The sequence below is a fragment of the Phocoena phocoena genome, chromosome 3, assembly GCF_963924675.1.
Source record: "Phocoena phocoena chromosome 3, mPhoPho1.1, whole genome shotgun sequence".
Classification (NCBI taxonomy): Eukaryota; Metazoa; Chordata; class Mammalia; order Artiodactyla; family Phocoenidae; genus Phocoena; species Phocoena phocoena.
The window spans coordinates 159,625,653-159,637,869 of record NC_089221.1 but is presented as its reverse complement, the minus strand read 5'-3'; the positions used below and the strand labels follow the sequence as shown (position 1 = coordinate 159,637,869).

General features: G+C 58.5%; 1 protein-coding gene across 1 annotated transcript in view; it reads left to right on the top strand.

The window, feature by feature from the left end:
- The first annotated feature begins 6,358 nt into the window (after positions 1-6,358).
- The window catches only part of NOTCH3 (notch receptor 3), a 32,586-nt gene continuing 26,727 nt past the window's right edge, over positions 6,359-12,217 (top strand). The window contains exons 1-2 of the mRNA XM_065875446.1: positions 6,359-6,473; positions 9,369-9,447. Coding sequence (XP_065731518.1) covers positions 6,359-6,473; positions 9,369-9,447 — 194 coding nt within the window. The remainder of the gene's footprint in view (positions 6,474-9,368; positions 9,448-12,217) is intronic.

Sequence of the window (12,217 nt, the reverse complement as noted above, 5' to 3'; positions counted from 1 at the left end):
GCAGGTTTGGGGCATGTTCAGCCTGAGGGGGCTGGACCCCTGAGGCAGGGACCTAGAAGCACCTTTGTCTTTAATGGGTTAAAGACAAAGATGACCGAGCAAGCATCCATGTACCGTGGGGTAGAAGGGCACTGAAGCTGGGAGAGAGAATGAAGTCTCCCCAGAAGAAAGTGGAGAACAAGACTGGAGACTGAGCCCTGGAGGCCCCCAACATCTAAGGGACAGGCAGAGGAGAGAAACCAAAGAGGTAGGAGGGGAAGCAGGTAAGCATGATGCCTCAGCGGGGGGGGGGGGGGGCGGGGAGGTCAGGAGGAGGGGTATAGCCCATGGTGTCAAAAGCTGCTGAGAGATTGAGAGGATTGAGCCATGCAGATCATGAGGGAGGAAACCTGAGAGTGGGGGCTGAGGACAGAGGGCTTGGATGCTCTGAATGTGGTTAAGCAGGGATGGGAGGGAAGAGTGGGGACCCCAGTCAGGATCCTGGAGGGAACAACTGGCACATTCAAATGGGACAATTTGAGGCAGGTTTGCTTCAGGGACCGTATACAGCAGGCAGGGTTTGGGGAAACCAACAGGGGTTAGTGCAGCACCCCCAGCGAGCACCCCTGAAGAGCCATTACCATCTCCGGATCCCCCTGACCTGGCGGGGAAAGGGGAAGGAAGGATGTTAGCAGAACTCAGGGAGAGGTTTGTGTGGACTATGTGGACAGGGCCTCTGGTCAAGCAACACAGTCAGCCGAGGTGGTGACCCTACAGGGAAAGATACAGGAGAATTAATATCGTGTTCTCTCTTCCTCCCCACCCCCACTTCATCTTCTGCCAGTGCCTCCTATTGGCCAAACCCACCTGGAAGCCCGAGGACAAGGATGTCCGTTGATACAGTCTGTAGAGGTCAGCCTCTTGGGGCATAGAGCAGAGCGGAGAAGGGGAAGAACGGAGGGAGCAGTGCGGGGGTGGGGGGGAGATGCAGGGGAGAGAGAAAGGAGCTTGGGGAAGGGCTGTGTGTGTGTGAGATGAGCATTTGCTGCAGATTTCACTTTGTCACAGAAGAGACCTCAACCTCTGGCCACAGGAGGAGGTAATGAAAAGCCCTAGGAAGGTGCTCCCCTTCTCTGAAGCAGGAGGAAAGGTGGGAGGACAAGTGCCACACCTGCAGGAAGGAAGGAAGACGAGTTTCAGCAGCCAGGGAGGCAAGGAGGCAGTTAAAGGACATTGGAGTGTCATAGTTCAGAGGTGAGCTGGAGGAGGTGGGGTCCTGGGTAAGGCCATGGACGAGGAAGGCTGGAGTGGTCTGAGCCCAAAGCCCATGAGGCCAAGACCTCCATTGGATGTCCTGCCCAGTGGAGGGTCTTAAGGCAGGGAAACCACTGCCTCCACCCCAGAAGGGGTGGGGTATGGCCTCCCTGCTTCCCCTGCCCAGAGCGGCAGAACCAGTAGGTGCTTGATTACAGTTAAGTTCCCTTCTTTTCCTTCCCCTTTCTTCCACATTCAGCCCTCACATCCACTCCTCCTCCAGGAAGCCCCACCAGCCCCCATCCCTTCCTCTGACTGAGCTCTGATCTAACAGAGGCCAGACATGTCTGTGTCCAGACAGGGACATCTCAAAGGCTGGCTCTGAGCAAGGTTCGGGTCCCAGCTCCTGGGTCCTGCTCTTCCCCCGAGATGTGCTGGGTATATTCATTCATTCAACTGACAATTATTTTACCTACTATGTGCCAGGCTCTGTGCTAGACATTGGAGATTCAGTAGTCAGCAAGACAGAGGCCCACAGAGCTCAGAATGACGTGGGAGCCAGGTAGGGTCACATGGAGTGGTCGGAGTTGAAACGGAAGAGGCCGTAGGAGCCAGAGGAGACCATGGGAAACTGCAGGGAAGGTTCCCTGGGAGAAGAAATGGCAGTGTTATTTTTTCCAGCCTCGATCACATCAACTTCCCCCTGCTAAAACCCTCCAGTGGTGTCCACTGTACTTTTCATACAACCCCAGACCCTTTGGCCCCTTGGAACTTGGCCCCCATCAGCTTCCCTGAGCTCCCTCCCCTTGCTCACTCTGCACTCAGCACCCTGGCCTCGTTGCTGTTCTTCTTTTCTACCCACCCCTTTCTCCTCTGGGCCTTTGCACTTGCTGTTCCCTCTGCCTGGAACACGCTTCCAGGCTGTTTCCCTCGCTGGCTTGTTCTCCTCCTTCAGATCTTAGTTCTAATGTCCCCTTGTCAGCGAGGCCTATCCTGACCCCCTAGAACTGAAATCTCTTCATCTCTCATGCACATTCTATAGTTCTTATTTGTTTGTCTTCTTGTTACTTGTTTGTCTCCCCTATCAGGGCAAAAACCTCTGTCTTTGTCACCTCTACCTATCATAGGGCCTGGCACCAAGTAGTTACTCAGTATACGTTTGTCAAATGACTGAATGAAGGTGAGAAGAGCTGGAGGGTCAGAGTGAGCCGTCAGGTGAATGGAGTCTTCCGAATATAAGAAAGGTGTTCCTGGCAGTGGGCACAGCCTGTGCAAAAACCGGGAAGCCTGGGAGACAGGGAAGGGGAACTGGCAAGGTGAGGAGGGTGTCACTCTGGGCAGCGGGGAGCCAGGGAGGCAGTGACCTTGAGCCACTTGAGCATGAGAGAGCCCCAGGGAGGCAGTGGCCAGGATAGCTGGCTGGGTCTGCAGCCCACAAGCCCTGGGATCCAGCCTTCCCACTGTTGCCCAGGCCCCATACCCACCAGCTCTCTCTCCTGCTGGTTCTTGTTGGGCTCCCATGGCCCACTGCCTGGGTGTGACAGCCTGGCCCCAGCTTCCATGTGTAGAGGACAGGACTGTGGTCCCAAGAGGATAAGCCGAGGGCACGTTCTCAGGTTCCCGGTCAGTGGGCCTGGGCCCAGCAGCTGTGTCTTGGCTTGGCCCCAGGACCCGCATCCCTGGGGACTGAGCTCATTGAGGAGAAATGCAGTCCCTGGCCAAGGCAGCCGGCAGGGGCAGGGGAGACAGCTCAAGCCCACCCCTACCCCCACCATGTTGGGAACTGGGCAGCTGTCTGCTGCAAAGCCGTGGGAATAATTGCTCTGACTGTCCTGTCCCTCAAGGATCCAAACACCTTGGGCTATTCCGGCCACTGTGGCTGGAGGGCAGCAGAAACCTGGAGAGGGGATGCTCACCTTCTGCCTTGCTCAGTGGGTGCCCTCAGAGTTTGGAGGCTTCAGAAAGGGACTGACACCAGTCGGGTATCTTCCTTTTGTCCCCACTCCCCTGATGCTGTACTCACCATTATTGCTCCCTCTCTGTCTCTGTCTGCCACAGACCAGGGGCCATTGGATCAACAGGGTAGCAGACTTTGGACTTCCTGCCTAGCAAAATGTGTGTCCAGGTTCTTGGTTGCTCCTTGTGACAGGGAGATCAGCACCTATTAGAGCATCTCTTCCAGCAGAAAGTCCTTTCTCAGATGGGTCAGGGGAGGAGCTAGCCCCCACTGCTGAAGACCCTATCTTTGCCCCCTGGACCCCTAGTCTCTGGACCCCCAGATCCCTAGAATGGTACTGAAGAGAGTGGTCTGGGCCCCCAGTGGTGGCTCTTCTGGGCTAAGCATCCCAAGTCCTTCAGCCACTTCTGGAGTCACCAAACTCTCCCATGTTGCCCCCTCAGTGCCCACCTCATGCTGGGTGATGCCTGGCGCCTCGGGAGCCCCCAGTATAGAGGAGCAAAGAAAGAGCAGGATACAGACACCCCCAGCCCCCTGTGGACAAGGCCGAGCGGTAGGGCAAGAGGGCACTAGGAGAGCTGGTGGTGGGGAGCAGAGAGGGCTTCCTGGAACTGGAATCTTGAAGAATAGGAGTTCATCAGGTACAGGAATGGAGGACGGATAGGCATGCTAGAAAGAGGGACCAGCATGGAGAAAACAGTGGCATGTGCAGGAAGTAGTAGAGCATTCCCCGTAACTAGAAGGAAATGCATTTTTATTTATTTATTTTTGGCCACGCTGCGTGGCATGTAGGATCTCAGTTCCCTGACCAGGGATTGAACCCGGGCCACGGCAGTGAAAGCCTGGAATCTGGGACTTCCCTGGTGGTCCAGTGGCTAAGACTCCAGGCTCCCACTGCAGGGGGCCCAGGTTCGATCCCTGGTCTGGGAACTAGATCCCACATGCCGCAACTAAGAGTCTGCATGCCACAGCAAAGATCTAGCACGCGGCAACGAAGATCCTGCGTGCCGCAACTAAGACCCGGCGCAGCCAAGTAAATAAATATTTTTTAAAAAGAAAGAAAGCAAGCCTGGAATCCTCACCACTAGGACACCGGGGGAACTCCTATGAAATGCATTTTTAAAGAGAACACATCTGCTGTGAGTTCCTGCTTGGGGAGGAAGCAATGCAAAAGGGTCCTTCTAACTAGCTGGGTGTCCCAGGCAGAAGGAACAACCTGAGCAAAGGCCATGAGAGTGCAGAGCCTGCTGGGTGAAGATGGAGTTTGCCTCAGTGTGATGACGAAGGGGACAGGAGGGGCTGGAGAGGGGCCGAAGGCTCTGAAAGCAGGGCTGGGGGGCTTGGATTTCCTCCTGGGGTGACGGGCATGGGAAGGACTTAGGCGGCACCTGCCCCATGGGCCTGTTGACTCAGCACGCTCACAGTGAGTAAGCCCTTCTTATTGTGCAACTCTTGTCCTTTTCTCTGCCCAGTCCCCACCCCCATTCCCATCCCTCTCACTCCACGTGGCCTGGAGTCACTCAGACTTGGGTTCAAATCTTAGCTCTTCCTCTAGAAAGCCTTCAGCAAGTCGCCATAAGATGGGCAGATACCCACCCCCATGGGGGCTGACCCATAAGATGGGTGGATAGCTCTCCTCCCAGATGGAGGTTGCACTCATAAGTTGAGAGTGGCAGGACATCCTCAGTTCCTGTCCCCTGTGGCTGGGCTATCTGCCAGCCTCAGCAGGGCTGGGGGTCATCTCCCATACTGGGCCCGGTCAGTTGTGACTGTCTCCCACCTTGGTGCCCCATGCTTAGGCCCAGTGTTTAGCTGCCTCGTGGGCGACGCTCAGGCTCCTCGGTTTCAGCACCTCACCCCCAACCCATTCCTCCCTGCAGCCTCATCACCGAGCCAAATACTTACAGGTCAGCCTGGCCTCTTTCTCCTCCTCCTCAGGGCCAGCCCGACCCCTGAGCTGCCCACTCTCCCCTCCCTCCCGACTTGACTCTGCCCCCTCCGCTGGGTGCAGACCTGTCTCTGCTGGGATGTCTTTCTTCCAGTTCTGGGCTGAGCCCCTCTGAACCCTTCTCAGTGACGCCCTCCCTGGGGGAGGAAACTGTATCCCCAGCCTCTGGAACAAAGCCGGACATAGAGCTGGAGCTTTATATTTATTTGTTGAATAAATGAATGAATGAATAAGTAACCCCCCCTCCCCCAGCAGAGCCCTCCCCGACCCCTCTGCATGCCCTCCCCAGATTCGTCCCTCCCTCTGGCCCAGCCCTAAGCCCACAGTGCTGGGGGTGTCTGTGTCTGGTTTTTTCTTCCCTAGACTGAGAGCTTCTCTAGGGCTGGGCATGGGGCCTTTCTGGGGCCCCCATTCTTGCCACAGGGACAGAGCCCACTGCAGGGTGGCTTTGCAGTATGACTGATTTTGGAGAAGACAGTTTGATCAAATTGAGCAAGACTGGCTGATTGGCAAAGTTGTGTAGGGTATGGGGTGGGGCTGGGGGGTGGGTTGGACTTTTGGGGTTCACACAGGGTAGTGAGGAGGAAGGGGTTGCTTTCAGGGAGGGCTGAGAGTAAGAAGGGTTGTGGGTGTTTGGTAGCACACATGAGGCTGCAAAAATCGCCCAAGGCTCAAGGTCTGGCTGGGCCTGAGTTTAGAGTTTGTGAGTGTTTCAGATTTTAAGTCCCCAGGAAGCTCTGTGCATGCCTCTGCATTTGTGCATCCTGGCTGTGTGTTCATGAGCCTTGCAGGACGTGCCTGGCTTCAGTTTCGGGGTGTCGGGGGTGGGGGAGTATCTGTGTTTGTGTCTTGGCTCTGTGTGTGTCTCCCGCTCTGGATGGCTGTTGCGGAGCAGGGGTGATGTTCAGGAGGCTGGGTGTGTCTGTCACGCTGGTTGGGCCCGCGTCTCACCGCATAGCTGGCCTGAATTTCCAAGAGGGTCTTCGGGTCCCAGGCTGTGTGGGTGGAGGGTGGGCAGGGACCCCGGGAGGCCAGGCTGGGGGCGGGGGAGCTCAGGGCTGGCCCCGGGGCGGAGCGAGCCGCCCAGGGCTGGGGGCGGGGCTGTCCGGCAGTCTCACTTCAGCGAAGTTGGCGGCGCGGAGGCTGGCCCCGGACGCGCCAGGAGCCCAGGGAAGGAGGGAGGAGGGAGGAGGGAGGAGGAAGGGTCGCGGCCGGCCGCCATGGGGCCGGGGCCCCGGGGCCGCCGCCGCCGTCGCCTGATGTCGCCGCCGCCACCCCTGCCGTCCGTGCGGACGCTGCCCTTATTGCTACTGCTAGCGGGGCCGGGGGCTGCAGGTGAGGGGCCGGGACCTGGCGGGCGGGATGGGGTGAGTGGGTGGGGGAAGGGTAAGAACGGAGTGCCAGGCCTCCCCGAGTCTGGGGCTGGCGGGCCTGGGAACCAAGGACCAGAGAGCGGAGACAGGGAGCGCAGGAGCCCGGGGACTGTGTGGCAGTCCCGGGGGTCAGGGACCCAGAATTGGGAGTGGGGGCGAGGCAGGACCCCAGAAGCCCGAGGAACTGGCGCCCAGGGGAGAGCTGAGCTGGGAATGAAGGGACACAGGAGCCCAGGACTGGGAGCTCGAGGTGCGGGGATCAAGATTGGCGCGGGGGCGTGGGTAACCAAGAATCTGGGGCTCTCTCACAACCTACGCCCGTCTGGAGTCCTGGGAAGGTCACGATTGGAACCCAAGTACCCCTACGTCGGGGACCCCTCACACAAAAGCCCCCCACCCTACTCCGAGCAGGGCTGGCCGGGCGGGGGGCGGGGAGGTGGCGCGAAGTTCTCGGAGCTCTAAACTCGGAGAAAACTTCCCAGGCCGGAGCGCGGCAAGACCCGGACCCGGACCCAGAGCTGGAGCTGGAGCCAGAGCTGCGCCCGCGCCCCTTCCCCCGCCCGCGGCCCCGCTCCCGCCCCTGGCTGCCAGGACCGGACGGCCCCGGGACCCCGTCCCCGCCTTGGGAAGGGAGGGGAGGGCAGGGGGCGCGAGCCCACGTGCTCCTCTCCGGCTCCGGCGCCCCCTCCCCGCAGCCCGAGCCCCTACCCAGCCTGCCGAGGGACCCCGCCCCTCCCCCTCCCCACTCTCCCCTCCCCCGCCCGGGACAATGGCCGCGCCGTCTAGACACCCCCTCCCCCCGGCCAGCCTCGCGCTTTCTTTGCCAGACAAAGCGGGACAGCGGCGGGGCCCGGGCCGGGGCTGCAGAGGTGCACCCCGTAAAGGGAGGCCTGGCCGGCAGGGAAGGGATGCGGGCCGAGTGGCCCTGGCCCTGGGTCTCTGGACCCTGACGTGGGGCTCAGCACTGGGAGGGGTGGGGGCTGCGGGAGGAAATGGGCCTCCCCAGCTCAGCCCCGGGGTCGATGGGGCAGGACCAGGCAGGAGCAGCCGCCCCCGCGAGGCCAGCGCACACCCACATGGCCTGTCACACATTCACAGGACACACAGTCTTGGGTCGCACATGCAGAGATGCGGACGTGCGCGTGCGCACACACGCACAGAGTACACCTGCAGAGGAATACACCCAGCTCACACAAGGCACAGACATTCACAGCTCACGTGTTCACACTCGCATGCACATACAGTGACACATGTTCACACATACCCTGCACCACCAGCCCAAGACCTCACACACACTGCCTGCACACACTCAGATGCACGTAGATGGAAGGACATGCCTACACCCAGCTCACACATGCAGACAGACGGGCCCATCCAACCCATACAAAGACACACCCAGGCACACAGAGGTCACACACAGACACACAGCTATATACCCAGATACATAGTTCACATACATGGACACACAAAAAGTTTCAGTCTATAAACCTCTACATCCATGCAGGTCACGCAAACACACATGTGGCTCACAGGGCCCACAGCTCAGCAGGGCCCACGGCTTGTGTCATGTGGCCCCCAGTGTGAGTTCGCAAACACCCACGGGCTCCTGTCTGGGTAATAGTGTCCTGTCTGCTTGTCCCTTGAGGAAGGGGACAGAAGCCCTGTTTGGTGCATTCCCATGTCCAGCTTAATTTGTTCTATGTCTCCCTTTTTTTTTTTTTTTTTTTTTTTTTTTGGCGCTACGCGGGCCTCTCACTGTTGTGGCCTCTCCCGTTGCGGAGCACAGGCTCCAGACGCGCAGGCTCAGCGGCCATGGCTCACGGGCCCAGCCGCTCCGTGGCATGTGGGATCTTCCCGGTCCGGGGCACGAACCCGCGTCCGCTGCATCGGCAGGCGGACTCTCAACCACTGCGCCACCAGGGAAGCCCCTATCTCTCCCTTTTTATCTGTCTGTGTCCATCTCTATCTCCCTTTTTAATCTGTCTCTGTCCATCTCTATCTCCTTCTCTCTGCCTGCTTCTAGTTTCGTCTTTTATGTCTGTCTCTGTTTTTCTAATTTCCTCTTCCTCTCCCTTTCTCTCTCTCTCTCTCTCTCATACATGCACACACAGGCACACATGCACACATGCACACAGCAGCCCCACACCTGCTGGCACACACAATTCTCCACTAGCTCACACCCCGCCACACCCCTGACCCATCTGACAGGACAGTTCGACTGTGCCACACCCCAGAGGGACACAGCCCTCAGGGATGGCGACGCTGGACAGGGCAGCCCACATCTTGTGCCGGCTGCCCCTCCCTTCAATACAAACCCTATCCCTGCAACACCCAATGCTGGAGGCACATGGAGTACATGCCTTGGCATCTCTCCCCAGACCTAGCACACAGGCCTGCCCAGCTGGAGTAGATGCCCAACATCAGTGGAAGGAAGACCCATATGCCCCTAGGACTCCCCGCCACTGCCCCCTCCACAACCCCAGGATCTGGGCACACAGTCCCAGACCTCCCTTCAACACTCAGCAGCACCCTCACTTCCTGCCTTAGCATCCCCCCACCCCCACCCCGCATTCTGGCAGCTTCTGAGTGCCCACATCTGGCATAAGTCGGCCCCTTCTCCTGCCCACCCCTGCCTTGTGGTTCCCAGGGCTCGAGCTGGCAGGGACAGCTGCAGCCCTAACAGCTGGGGCCAGGGTGGGGGGCCGTGGGAACTGTGGATGGGGGGCTCCCAGCACTCGCAGAGACGCCCCCAGCCTGGCGCAGCTGTTGCCTGGGGGAGGAAAGGAGGGAGTCTCACTCTGGGCTGGGGTTCCTGGGTGCCTTCCTGACACCCCCACCTTCCTTCACCCCTCCCCAGCGCCCCCTTGCCTGGATGGAAGCCCGTGTGCGAATGGAGGTCGCTGCACCCAGCTGCCCTCTCGGGAGGCTGCCTGCCTGTGAGTGCCTGGCTCTGAGCCATGAGTGGGCCCTGTCCGGGGAGGCGGTCTGTCTTCTCCCCCTGCCTCTGTGTTCATCACAGAGGCTTCTACCACTTCCTACATGTGTGTGGCTTGGGCAACCCCTTGTTTCCCCACTGAATGCAGCAGAGTTAGGAGCAGAGGCTCTGGAGTCTGCCTGGCCTGGGTTCAAATCCCGTATCATGTTGCTGATGGCCTAAGACTTAAAACTCTTTAAGCCCCAGTGTCCCAGTCTTGAAAATGGGCCCACCAACGCCAACTTCACAGAATTCTCTGCTGCCTGAGGTCTTGTGTAAATCCCCTGATGGACAGGTAGTTACTCAATCAACACATTTTCAGGCACTAGTGACAGTGGCTTGGTAGTAGTGGGCACAGCATCTGCACATTCCCACATCTCAAGATTTAGTGGTGGGGACACAAGAGCCCTGATCTGCCACTTTCTTGCTGTGTGACCTTGAGTGAGTCACTTCCCCTCCCTGAACCTCATTGATCTGTGACACAGGGTGCTTCTCCCTGGCTTGTGACCAGAAGGGGCCCCCAAAATGCAATGTTGGATAATGCAAGGAAAGACAGAGGATTGCGGGAGCAGGGCAGGGCCTGGGATATTGCTGAGCAGAGGCAGACAGAACTCAGTTTGAATTCTGGGCTCAAAGCAAGTGCTTTGAGCTCTCTGTGCCTTAGTTTTTGCATCTGGAAAATGGGGCAATAATAGTTCCCTCCTTTATGGGGCTGACTGTAAAGACTGAGACCCTTCCTATGGTGAAATCAGCATGGTGTTGGGCATTCAGTAAATGCTTAATAAATGGGATTATCATTATTAATAATGGTAGGGACACAGGAAATAGGTGCCATAAGGTGGAACCTCTCAAGGTTATGGGGAAACGCTTGGTTCCTTTCTATAATATTATCATTAGTAAAAGCAGCTCACCCACTAGCCGTGGATCGATTCATTAATGTATCCATTTATTCAGCAACATGTGTGCCAGGTCCAAGCTGGGTGGTCTGGGTTGACATTAGAGCCCCTTTGAAGTTACACACGCACTTTGGAGCACCACTGTGGCTCACCTTGGTGGGGGTCTTAGCCTGGTTGAGCGGGTTCCTCGGGTTGGGACGGTGGGAGTCGGGGGTAAAGTGGGACCTTACCCAGAGCTACTCATCTGGGAGGCGGAGCCGCGTGGCCGGGCGCCTGCGTTTGGAGCTCCGCGCCTGGAATGCTGCCGACAGGTGAATGCGCCCGCGGCTGCCCCGCCCCCCGACAGGTGAATCACCGGCCCGCACGGCGGCCCGGAGCCCGGATCGCCCGGAGTGGAGAGAGCTCAGTCCCCAGACCTGGGCCGTGGGAAGCACTCCCCACGCCCCCCACCCCCAGTCTCCTTCAAGGTTCCAAATTCTCGTGTCCTTTCGGGGTCGCCCCAATCTGTCACCCCTCCATGGATCCCCCAACTCTCCCCTTCAAAGTAGGCTCTCAAATCCTTGTCTCTATCTCTTAGTGCTCGCCTCCCCAGCTAGTCCACCCCGCCAAGTCTGTGCTCCCCCCGCCACACACACACCCCAGCCCCCGCCCGTCTCCCGCAAAGCACAGGCGGTTGGGCGGGGCGCGGGCGAAGCTGGATCCAGCCAAACCGGTCGGCAGGGGCGCGGGGCGCAGAGCGTGGGAACCCGCCCGGGGCGCCGGGAGGGGGCCGCGCGGCCACGCCCTGCCTGACGTGGGCGGGGGGCGGTGCGCAGTTCTCGGCGCCCAGAGCAGCACTTCCTCTCCCGGCGAGCACTCTTGGCTGCCGTCCTTGGCCTGAGGGCCTTGGGAGAGGGCGCTTGGGAGCTGGGTTCTCCCCTTCTTACACCACCTGCACCCGGCCGTGCCCCGACTTGTTTCAGTGGGGGTGAGAGGATCTTGTGGGTGACGCTAAAGACTGAGTCAGCTACTTAAGTTTAGCCCCGAGCGACCTGCACAAGCCAGAGGAGGAACCGGCGCGAGGGGTGGGTAGCGTCGGGGGACGGGCCTGGACCCTCTTGTCTCTCCAAGCCCCTCCCTCTGACCCCACCGTCTGGAAGTTTCTGGTCTTAAGACCAACCCCCATATTTACCCGCACATTCAAGGTTGCCTTGGTGGGTTTGGAGGGGGCTGCAGGCTGAAGGACCTTCCTCCAAGAAGAGGGCGCCAGCGTTGGTGGCCACCTCCTCCTCGCAACGGAAGGAAGGGTTGTTATCTGCCCCCAGGAAAGGAGTTGAGGATTGGTGGGGGTTCTCTTGCCTATCCATGTGAGAGTCCATATTCGTGAATGAGGCTATGGGTTGGTACCTGAGTATTTGCCAGGGCAACACATCGTGTTGTTGTGTCCTTCTGTGTATCTGTGTATATTTTGGGGTCTGTCTGTGTGTGCCTGGGAATCTGAGACTTTGCATTTCCCGTTTCCTCTACTCTTCCCCACACAGCCCCATGACCCCCTCCCTCACTGTGAAAATGTATTTGCCTTTTCCCCACCCCCATCACTGTCCTCCTTATCCTGTGTCTTAGTTTCCTGTGGCTACTGTAACAAGTTACCACAAACTGGTTGAAACCGACAGAAATTTATTCTCGCAGTTCTGGAGGCCAGAAGTCTGAAATCAAGGTATTGGCAATCACAGTCTCTCCAACGGCTTTAGCGGAGAGTCCTTCCTTCCCTCTTCTAGCTTCTAGTACCTCCAGGTGTTCCTCCAGTCTCTTCACGTGGCCTTCTCTTTCTCTCAAATCTCCCTTTGCCTTTCACTT